A 12,189-nucleotide genomic window follows, 5' to 3' on the forward strand; every position below is an offset into this window, starting at 1 on the left:
GAAGTCCCACTCGGCCCTCACTAGACTGCCCCGCAGCGGTTTACGGCAGTGGGGCGGGTTGGGGCGTGGAGCATGTCTGTTTGACGCTGACGTGGTATCCAGAGGGTCATGCTGTCCGCCTTCACCCACCTCCCTGTTCCCCCCCCACCCATATTATTCAGTCCTTCATGTTTGAACTGGGATTTCTGTAACCAGCAGATTAAAAAAATATTGCATTTCAATCCATTTAATGATGCGTTTTGTATCTTACATGGAATCAATCATTTTAAAATTTGACAATGGATCTTTATAAGCAAAGCAATTTGTATTTAAATAGCACCTCTAATGCAATAAGTGTGCCAGGGCACTTCGCAGAGGCAAAGCAGTATTAGGTGATGCTGGGACATGGGGCTTAAGGGAGCTGGAATGAATAGAGTTGGTAGTGTGACATGACATCTGGGGAATTGAGGATGTTACAGGCATGGGGTGAGAGAATGGTGGCAATAGGAGTTGAGAACAAAGATTTGCAACTTGTTGGCGGTCATGGAGCCAAGTACCAGTTGGCAAGGGAAAGGAGGAGGGTGAGCAAGATTGGCACAAAGCAGGATGTGGGTGACAATGAGTTGATGAAGGGCAGGGCTCCAGAGGCCCGCAGGGAGAACTTTGCAGAAATTGAGCCTGAGGCTGAAGGATCTCGCAGCGAGGAGGCTCAGTAAGGGAGGACAGGCGAATTTTGTGGAAGTGCCAAGGGGACAGTCTCAGAGACAGGGTTTGAAGCTCAAGTAGGAATCAAACAGGACATTCAGGTTGTACAGCATTCAGCCTGAGTGAACAATAGGGTTCGGGGATGAAATGTGGAGGGTAAGCGCACTAGATTTTGGAGGGAATTGGATGGAATGGTTTTGCTCTTGCAAATTGGAGAAGGTTTTGGTGCATCCTTGCGTAGATGCTGGATAAGAGGTCAAAGGTACAAGGGTCATCGAGGGTGGTGATGGCACTTGATACGGAGCGGGTGTCAGCAGTACACACGTGGTATTGACCCCATGTCTTGGGGTAATTCACTGAGTGGCAATAAACCCAGAAAACCATGGAACAGTGACAGTCAAGATAAGGAATGGGGAATAGTTTGATCCAATGCTATTTCACACATAGGAGTGATAGGTTGGCGTTTGCTCTATTAGAATTCCAGGTAATTGATATTCTTCTTTTGTGAGAAACTTAGGTGAAGGGCAAAGGCACTTAATTCTGGACACGGCCAGGGTTTATTTTATTCATTGAAGGGATCTGGGCATCATTAGCAAGACCAGCATTTATTGTCCATCCCTAATTGCCCTCAAAATGTCAATGGTTGGCTTGGCCACTTCAGAGGGCAGTGAATAGTCAACCATAAGAGCATAAGAACATAAGAACTAGGAGCAGGAGTAGGCCATTTGGCCCCTCAAGGCTGCCCCACCATTCAATAAGATCATGGCTGATCTGCCCCAGGCCGCAACTCCTCTTTTGTGCCAGTTCCTCATAGCCCTCAACTCCCCGATATTTCAAAAATCTATCTACCTCCTCTTTAAATACTTTCAGTGATCTAGCCTCCACAACTCTTTGCGGTAGAGAATTCCAGACATTCACTATCCCCTGAGAGAAGAAATTCCTTCGCATCTCAGTCTTAAATGAGTGTCCTCTTATTCTGTAACTATGACCCCTAGTTCAAGATTCCCCCTCTAGTAGAAACATCTTCTCAACATCTACCCTGTCAAGCCCCCTCAGAATCTTGTACCACTTTGCAATGGTTCTGGAGACACATATAGGTCAGACCAGTTGAGGCAGCAGATTTCCTTCCTCAAACAACATTAGTGAGCCAGGTGGGTTTTTACAACAATCCTGGTCACCATTACAGATAACAAGCTTTTTAATCCCAGATTTATTTAATTGAATCTAAATTCTGCAGTTTCTATGGATGGGTTTGAACACATGTCACCGGATCATTAGCCCAGGTCTCTGGGTTACTAGCCCAGTAACATAACTTCAATGTTACTATATCCCTGTGACAAGGTGACAAGATTAGGAGAGAATTTGAGGTAAATCAGAATGTGGTGCTTGGATAATGGCAAACACGTGGCATATAGAGTCCTGAGGATTAGAGGATTGAGGGACTCCAGAGGTTTGAGAGCCTGGGAAGAATGATACAACAAAGGAGAAGCAGTCTGGTTTACTGAAATTGTATTCAGTGTATAATAATTGGGAATCTGCATGATGCATTGGAATTTATTGCTTGGGGTCTGGGGGTGACTGTACAATATCAGAGTGCCTCATTAGTGCTGTGCAGTTAAATACTTGCACTGTTTACTTATGAACTATGTGGCCATCTGTCCCAGCCCATCAGCTGCATGTTATAGTTTCACAGAGGCTGTCATTTTAATCATCCTGTGGCAATGATGTAGCTGCCTGCACACAGCTGAGAAGTACCAAAGAAAGATACAACTGTACACAGCCAGAATCATAATTAGCTTGGAAGTGGGGGTGGGGAAGTTCTCTTAGGGGCATAAAGCTGAAAGGAGTGCTAGGTAATTACAGCCAAACCTATTGAGCATAATATCTAATGTTGCCTTGGAGACAGGAGGACCAAGCCCTGGGTGGGACACCTTGCGTAGCATTTGCTGCACAAGGCAATTGGAAGCTGATGTACTTTGAATTGACAGCGTGTAAAGGGGAGGCTGATACTGGGATGGTGAGAGTCTGCTGCCTCCATATCTCAACGAACCCCTCTTCACTCCCTCACCAACCCACAACAATGGTATTTTCAAATTCTGAATGATTTACGGTGGAGATATCATGAAAGAAAATATACCGTCAACAATACGCACAGAAATGAGCGATATCCCTTCTGCTGTGTCACCCTGAGCAATATGGTACAACCTGTGTCACCCTGAGCCAAATGGTACGATCTATGTCACCCTGAGCCAAATGGTACGATCTGTAGCACCCTGAGCCAAATGGTACGATCTGTGTCACCCTGAGCAATATGGAATGATGCTGGTGATTTCCCTCCTCCTTACTAACATCTGGGGACTTGTGCCAAAATTGGGAGAACTGTCCCATAGACTAGTCAAGCAACAGCCTGACACAATCATCCTCACAGAATCATACCTCATAATGTCCTAGACACTACATCACCATCCAAAAGCAAAATACTGCATGTGCTAGACAGAGTTAACGTTTCAGGTCGAGATGACCTTTCATTAGAACACTGATGTTCTGATGAAAGGTCACCTTGACCTGAAACACTAACTCTGTTTCTCTCCACAGATGCCGTCAGACCTGCTGAATATTTCCAGCAGTTTTATTTTTATGCCGCCGTCCCTGGGTGTGTGCCAGTGACACTGGCAGGCGCAGTGGCATTCAGTCAGGAGGGAGTGGCCCTGAGAGTGGTCCTCAACATTGACTCTGGACTCCCATGAAGTCTCATGGCATCGGGTCAAACATGGGCAAGAAAACTTCCTGCTGATTACCACGTACCGCGCTCCCTCAGCTGGTGAATCAGTGCTTCTCCATGCTGAACACCGCTTGGGGGAAGCACTGAGGGTAGCAAGGGCACAGAATGTACTCTGGGTGAGAGATTTCAATGACCATCACTAAGAGTGGTTCGGTAACACCACTACTGACTGAGCCAGCCCAGTCCTAGAAGGAGATATCTGCCAGACTGAGCCTGCAGCAGAGTCTGAGGGAAAGAATAAGGGGGAAAGAACCTACTAGACCTGATCCTCATCAATCTACCTGTCATAGATGCATCTGTCCATGGCAGTATAGGTACAAGTGACCAATGCACAGTTATGTGAAGATGAAGATCTATCTTCACACTGAGAATACCCTCCATTGTGTTGTCTGGCACTACCACACAGAGTTAAATGGAAAGATTCAGAACAGATCTAGCAACTCAAAACTGGGCATCCATGAGGCACTGTAGGCCATCAGCAGCAGCAGAATTGTATTCAGCTACAATCTGTAACCTCATGGCCCGGCATATCCCTCACTCTACCATTACCATCAAGGCAAGGGATCAACCCTGGTTCAATGAAGACTACCGGAGGGAGCAGCACGAGATGTACCTAAAAATGGGGTGTCGACCTGATGGAGCTACAACACAGGACTAGTTGCATGCCAAATAGTGGAAGCAGCAGGCAACAGACAGAGCGAATCTATCCCAGAACCAACGGATCAGATCTAAGCTCTGCAGTCCTGCCACATCCAGTCGTGAATGGTGGTGGACAATTAAACAACTCACTGGAGGAGGAGGCTCCACAAATATCCCTATCCTCAATTCTGGGGAAGCCCAGCACATCAGTGCAAAAAGCAAAGCTGAAACATTTGCTACCATCTGCAGCCAGAAGTGCCGTGTGGAAGACACATCTCAGTCTCCTCCGGATGTCCCCGGCATCACAGATGCCAGTCTTTAGTCAATTCGATTCACTCCGTGTAATATAAGAAATGGTTGAAGACAGTAGATATTGCAAAGGCAATGGATCCTGGCAACATTGCGATAATAGTACTGAAGCCTTGTGCTCCAGAACTTGCCGCGCCCCTAGCCAAGCTGTTCCAGTACAGCTACACCACAGGCATCTACCCGGCTATGTGGAAAGTTGCCCAGGTATGTCCTGCACACAAAAAGCAGGACAAATCCAACCCGGCCAATTGCTGCCTCATCAGCTCCTTCTCGATCATCAGCAAAGTGATGGAAGGTGTCGTCAACTTTAGTATCAAGTGCCACTTACTCAGCAATAACCTGCTCACTGATGCTAAGTTTGGGTTCAGCCAGGGTCACTCAGCTCCTAACTTCATTACAGCCTTGGTTCAAACATGGCTGAAAGAGCTGAATTCCGGAGGTGAGGTGAGAGAGACTGCCCTTGATATTAAGGTAGCGTTCGATTGAATGTGGCATTCCTAGCAAAATTGAAGTCAATGGGAATCAGCGGAAAAGCTCTCCACTGGTTGTCATACCTAGCACAAAGAAAGATGGCTGTGGCTGTTGGAGGTCAGTCATCTCAGTCTCAGGACATCACTGCAGGAGTTCCTCAGGATACAGTCCTCAGCCCAACTTTCTTCAGCTGCTTCATCAATGACTTTTCCTCCATCATAACATCAGAAGTAGGGGTGTTCACTGATGATTGCACAATGATCAGCACCATTCACAACTCCTCAGATGCTGAAGCAGTCCAGGTCCATATGCAGCAAGACCTGGACAAAGTTCAGCTTGGGCAAGTGACATTTGCGCCTCACAAGTGACAGGCAATGACTATCTCCAAGAGAGAATTTAACCATCTCCCCTTGACATTCAATGGCATTACCATCACTGAGTTCCCCCACTATCAACATCCTGGAGTTAACATTGACCAAAAACTGAACTGGACTAGCCATATAAATACTGTGGCACCAAGAGTAAGTAGGAGGCTGGGAATTCTGTGGTCAGTTACTTACTTTTGATTCACTGAAGCCTGCCCACTATCTACAAGGCACGAGTAAGGAGTATGATGGAATATTCTCCACTTGCCTGGACGAGTGCAGTTCCAACAACACTCAAGAAGCTCAACGTCATCCAGGACAAAGCAACCTGTTTGTTTGGCACCCCATATAAGACGTTAAACATTAATTTCCTCCACTACCGACGCACAGTGACAGCAGTATGTACCATCTACAAGATGCACTGTAGGAACTCAACAGGGTTCCTTCAACAGCACCTTCCAAACCTGCAACCTCTACCACCTGGAAGGGCAAGGGCATCAGATGCATGGGGTCAGCACCAGCTGCATGTTCTTGTCCAAGCCACACACCATCCTGACTTGGAAATATATTGCAATTCCTTCACTGACACTGAGTCAAATTCCTGGAACTCCCTCCCTAACAGCACTGTGGGTGTACCTACACCACATGGACTGCAGTGGTTCAAGAAGGCCACTCATCATCACCTTCGCAAGGGCAATTAGGGATGGGCAATAAATGATGGCCTTGCCAGCGACACACATTCTATGAAGGGATAAAAATAATCAGATTTGCATTAGCAGAATATTTATTGAGTGCAACACTCTAGCATCAGTCACTGTTTTCAGTAAAAAAAAAGATGAGCATTTAAACATTTTCATGATCACCGGACGTCTCAACTCATTTTACAGCCAATGAAATACTGCTGAAGTGTAGTCACTGATATAATGTTGGAAATGTGGCAGTCAATTTCGGGTGCAACAAACTTCCACAAAGAAAATGTGATAATGACCAAATGATATGTTTTGGTGATGCTGACTGAGTGATAAATATTGGCTAGGACACCCCTGCTCTTCAAAACAATACCATTCGATCTTTTACATCTACCCGAGCAGGCAGATTGAGGCCCCAAGTTAACGTCTCATCTGAAACACGGCACCGCAGGCAGTGCAGTACCCCACTGGAGTGTCAGCCTTGTTATAAAGTCCTAGACTGGCACTGGAACCTGGAACTTTGTGCAAGTTCTAGCGTGCAAGTGTGCTACCAACTGCGCCGCAAGGGAAGCACCATTTGTTTCAGTGCTTCTGGATACAACAGGAGCAGACAACATTTTTGGGAGATCATTTCTGCAACTCCCTTCCCCAAACACAATATTGCAGCTCTCTCTGCCGCCTCTAGACTAGGCCAAGCACTCCGCATTATCTTGGCTGCGTCAAAGGTTTGTGGCTGAAGTTTGGTTTATTCAATTCAAATGATGCAGGGCACTTCTTTGGAATGAAGAAATCCGTACACCCAGATTGGATGCAGACACATTTTCTTCCACACAGTCTCTCAACTGTCTCAGGCTTTCAGTGAACTGTATCGGGCCCTGGAGTTCAAAGGGCAGGAGCCAGCTGGGGTCATCCCAAAGTAAAACCAGTTTAATCCGCTCTTGTGAGAAACCTGAGTAAAATCAGATGGTGAGGGAAAACCTTCTGGCACTATGCCAGTACTGAGCTGTCAGAGTGCTCTGCCCAGCTGTCATACGTGCCTCCTTATGTAGTACTGAGGGATACAAATATGGGTGTAAAATCTCCACATATTCAAGACAGGCCTTAAAACCAGTTAATTTTCTGATTCTCCGGCCTACGGACCTGAGAATAAAATGAAGGCTGACACTCCTGTGTGCCAATATTGAGGGCGCTGCACTTCTCTTAAGTGACTACACTTTAAAACTACTTCATTGGCTGTAAAGTGCTTAATTGGACGTCCTGAAGCTGTGAAATAAATGCAAAGTCTTTGTCCTTCCTTTGAGGTTAATCCACTGCCAGAGCACAATTTCAGCCTGGACCATGGATTGAACCTGGCACTGCCCTGAAACTATGACATGCAGGATGGTACATTTAACCATCGCAGCACATTCTATTTTACTGAGCAATGTTCCTTTAATTAATATTATTCTTTGAATAAACATGTTTGTAACCTCTAAGGTACAGTCTTTGCAGTGGAACAGAACATACTGGCACCATCTGCACCTCCATCTGGCATTGATGGGTCACCACAACAAAATTACTTTCAAACGATCCTGAACAGAAGTCCTAATGTGATATTATCAAGAAAAGGCACATCTGTGCTCAGGTCACAGTGCTCTCCACACTCTTCCTGTGCAACAGACGGATCACAAATTACCTGGATCACGTGACGCTTGGCAGATGGGTATCAAATTTCACAAGGCTATGGTCGGTAAATATCCTCAGCAATACCTAGACATCAATGTATGTAAATGTGGCCCCACACTATTGGATGATGTGCATGTATATATATGAGATATATATTTTTGCAGGACATTGAAATTTTAAAAATGGTACCTAATATATTTAGAGACAGCACCTAAAGCACTGGTCTACAAAGCATGATCTTTGAATGCCAGAGCCTTAAAGGCTAACACTATGCTGTAAAGGTGCAATAGTTTTTTTTTAATTTGTTCATGGGATGTGGGCGTTGCTGGCCAACATTTATTGCCCATCCCTAATTACCCTTGAATGGCTTACTAGGCCATTTAACCATATTGCTGTGGATCTGGAGTCACACGTAGGCCAAATCAGATAAGGAGGCAGATTTCCTTCCTTAAAGCGCATTAGTAAGCCAGATGGGTTTTTATAACAACGGTTTCATTATTTTATTGAACTCAAATCTCACTATCTGCTGTGGTGGGATTTGAACCTGGATCCCCAGAGCATTACTAGTCCAGTGACAAGACCACTTACACCACTGCCTCCCTCTCCCCGCTAACATTTAATTAATCATGTACGCAAAGCACGTGTGACAATGTCATTGAGATATTCTGGCAGAAGCTGTGCTAATGACTTAGGGTAACTTTGGCTGAGAAAGTTGGAGAACCATGCCAACAATCATTTCCAGCCTTCCTCCAATGTTACATCAGATGAGCAGTAGAAGCCCCTGTAGAAATTACTGGCTCTCATTTCCATTGTTAAAGGTTCATTAAAATTTAGAATTATAGATCAAATAAATTTTGGACACAGTTTTAGACAAACATTACTTAGCAGCCTTGTGATATGTTGCAAGCTGAATTTTGGCATTTCATTGTTCCTCAGAATCTGCCCTCTTCATCTCTAATGCAGGAAGGAATTCTGTAAGGATGTTGGTTATTAAGACAATGGGGTCTCCTTATTTCTACTCAACCATCATCCACTTAAACTACACTTGTAGTAAACTACACTGGTGATGCACTAAAGCTTGGGGCAGCTGCCGCAAAGGCGCAATGGAGAAAGGTCGCTGTCTAAGACCTTTCTGTCACAGTGAACCGAGGGGCTGGGAACTGTTGAGAGCCTCTCGGGCTGTACAGCTCAAAATGAATGTATGCAGTGAATACTGATTGTATTATAATTGTATTGAAGCACCTCAGAGTGCAACATGATGTATGTTGATAACTCCAATCCCATTGTCTGATTGTCTGCATTGACCATATTGAAATGATTGTAATATTCATTGATTGTATTGATGCACCTTGTGATACATGTGTAAAAGTTGAATCTGATTGTACTTATGTGATGGTGATTTTGAAATGTTTTGGAATGTTCTTCAAGATATTTTATGAATAAAGTATATTTTTCAAAAAAATACACTGGCGGAGCAGGCTCAAGGAGCTGAATGGCCTACTACTGCTCCTTGTTCATATGCTGTACTTTAGTGAGCCAGTTTTCTGAAAACCTTCCACTACAGTAAACCTTTTCTGGTCCCAAGAGCAACTCCATTTTGGTCAGGGGGAAATAAATCAAATCCTTATTATTAAATCCCAATGGGACTTTGTTCAACAGTGAGTAACATATTCGACCTACAGTTCATTTCTACTCACCACCAACTATATTAGAGGAAAAAAAGGTCCCAGGCCTTTATTGCATTGGCTTTTTCCAATACTGCCAGAATAGCCTGGAATTGTATTACATTTTGTGCAACTTTATGATGCAGTCTTGATAAAAATCTAGAAAGTTATTTTCCTGACAACCCTGGGGAATTGGAGTGCGAGCAATGGAAGGATGATAGACAGTGACCTTTATCAAACCTGACCCCCAAACTGTCAATAAGGTTGTAATGAAAGGAGTCGGTATTATCAGTGTAGCGACACACTCATTGCTAAATATGCTGATAATACAAACAAGGTATTTTTTCAGCTATAATGTCTTCGGCTCAACACTATTTTAACCCAGCTTCTTGTTTCTTCATTGTCCCATTGGGATAGAAGTTGGAAGTAAATTCCTTCTCTAAAATCAATCCTTCCTATAAGATGCCCTTCGGATCCATGCTAAATGGTGAGGGCAATTTTAAATGTAATGAACCCTGCAAACTGCACAGCCAACAAAAAAGATCAATCTCTCGCTAAAAATACTCCAGACTCCCACAGGCTCACTGCCATCCCCAGTTCTGGGATTTCTATCTATTTATGAGTCAGGATGGGTTGTGTAAATGGCTGTCTGCAGTCACTCATGGCTGCCTGGAGACAGAGTCTACTAATAGGGTGGAATTAGTAGCATTTTATGATACCTTTCTGGCACACTGTATTCTGCCACATGATAACAATGTGTGTGGTAAGATAGAATAAAGGTAAATGAGAGCAACTCCTGTACTCATTGCAAGGGAAGTCCCCAGTTGCTCAGTTGGAAATTATGTCAAAGCGCTTGGATTTAACAAACTTAACTGGAGGACTGGTTCCCTTCCTCAATGCTCAAGGTGCTGAGGGTATCTTAGTGGGGTCCAGCAGTCAGCCGAGTTTGGTGCAGTGCTCTGCAGAGGCTGGTGAGGTGCCTGTCACACCGCGGGTCTAGGTTTAGAAGGGCTGAGACTGGCCCACTTACCCTCTGTTTGGCAGCTCTCATGGGCTCAGAGAAACCAAAGAAAGGCACGGCCAAGTTGATGAAGCCATTCCTGAAGGCGTTTCTTGGCCTGTGACCCTGCACGACCTTGTAGAGCTCCAAACACACTAGGCCGACGATTGCAGCTGTGGTGGTGGCGATGGCAGGGATGATCCTTCCAGCAATCAGCTTGCTCTGAAACATAAAAGAACAAAACAAAAGCTCAAAACGGAACTGCCTGAAGCGTTAAATATATACTCCAAATGTCATTTAAACTGCCAGCCATATCTCAGTTGGAGCACCTTCACCTGCAGGCTGTGCGTTCAAGTCCCGCTTTGGAGCACAAAAAGCACAAGCACAAAATCTAGGCTGACCCTCCAGTGCAGTACTGAGGGAGTGCTGCACTGTTGGAGGTGCTCCCTTTTGGATGAAACGTTAAGGCAAGGTCCTGTATAATCACTCAGGGGGATGTTAAAGATCCCAAGGCCTCTATTTTGAAGAATAGGGAAGTTCTTCCTGGTGTCCCGGTCGATAATTATCCCCAAATCAACAGCACTGAAAAAGGTTATCTAGTCATGATCACATTGCTGTTTGTGAGAGCTTACTGTGCACAAATTGGTTGCCACGTTTCCTACATTATAACAATGAAAACAGATGAACAGCACTTCATTGACTGTAAAATGCTTTGGGATGGCCATAGGCTGCGAAAGGCGCTATATAAATGCAAGTCTTCCTTTTATATTCTTTGATTTACGTTGCAGAGTGAAAGCAACCCAGGACTCATTGTTCACAACTATTGCACACATTGGGATTTATGTATTACTTGGAATCAGGCAATATTTCACTACTCTGAGTATCGTTGTAGAGATCATCAGGAACAGACATGAGCTCTGACCTCTTATTCTCTCCTGGAAGCAACTCAAGTGCCCGAGCCTCTCTGTTTCCTCCCACATAGTCCCTCGGAGCCTGCTCCCTAGCTCCTCCCTACCCATGGGTCTTCACCGCCCTACCCGAGCCACTCATTCCCACTCCAGCTGAATTGCCTGCCTGCCTGCCTTGCCCAAATAGACAATCTTCTGCAGCATTCGGGGCTGAAGCACAGAGTCCGCCTCAGTGGGAAGTGAGGCAGGAACTGAGTGCAAAAGAATTGGAGAGAGAGAGAGATAGAGAGAGAGATATATATACGGGGGAAGAAAGTGCTTGTGAAAGGCGTGCAGAGAGGAAGCATACACAAGTTACACATATTTCATTTATATAGTGACTTTCACAACCTCCGGATGTTCTACAGTGTAACAACAAATTAAATATTTTTTAAAGTGTAGTCACTGTTGTAAGCTCCCTCAAGATTATCTGTACTTTTTAATATTGGCCAGGACTTTTTAAAATCACAATCTTTATAAATTACCAGTTAAATTCCCATTAAGCTGTTCTCTGCTTGCGTCTCCTGCGTAATTATTTCTGTCTCCAAGTATGCCTTCCTCTCTTTCTACTTCCCTACGTGTCTCCCAGGAGGACCCCACTCTTCTCCAAAATAGCCCCGTCGGAATTTTTATACATCCACCTGAGACAGCAGACAGGGCCTGGGTTTAAATGCCTCATCTGAAAGGCAGCCCCTCTTGACAGCGCTGTGCTCCCCCGGTACTGCACCCGAGTGTCTGCCTCGATTCTCCGCTCAAGTCTCTGGAGTGGAGGAATGATGTACAAAAAGGGGGCAGGAGAGCAAACGAGAAAGGAAATAGACGAGCAGGAGGCATGGAGATGATGGGTAAGTGGTGGGGGGTGGGGGTGGTGGGGCGGGGGGGTGTGTTTAGATCTTGACTTTGTGTGACAGTGTAAGTCAGGCACAAGTGGATCAGCAGCCAATATAGATTGAGAGATGTAAAACGGATGGCTA

General features: G+C 45.0%; 1 protein-coding gene across 2 annotated transcripts in view; it reads right to left on the bottom strand.

Moving 5' to 3' along the window:
• The window catches only part of uba1 (ubiquitin-like modifier activating enzyme 1), a 254,790-nt gene that overhangs the window by 72,502 nt on the left and 170,099 nt on the right, over positions 1-12,189 (bottom strand). For both annotated transcript variants that reach the window (XM_078543185.1, XM_078543186.1), the window contains exon 22: positions 10,299-10,490. In XM_078543185.1, coding sequence (XP_078399311.1) covers positions 10,299-10,490 — 192 coding nt within the window. The remainder of the gene's footprint in view (positions 1-10,298; positions 10,491-12,189) is intronic.

Source organism: Cetorhinus maximus, chromosome 6, assembly GCF_964194155.1.
Source record: "Cetorhinus maximus chromosome 6, sCetMax3.hap1.1, whole genome shotgun sequence".
NCBI lineage: Eukaryota > Metazoa > Chordata > Chondrichthyes > Lamniformes > Cetorhinidae > Cetorhinus > Cetorhinus maximus.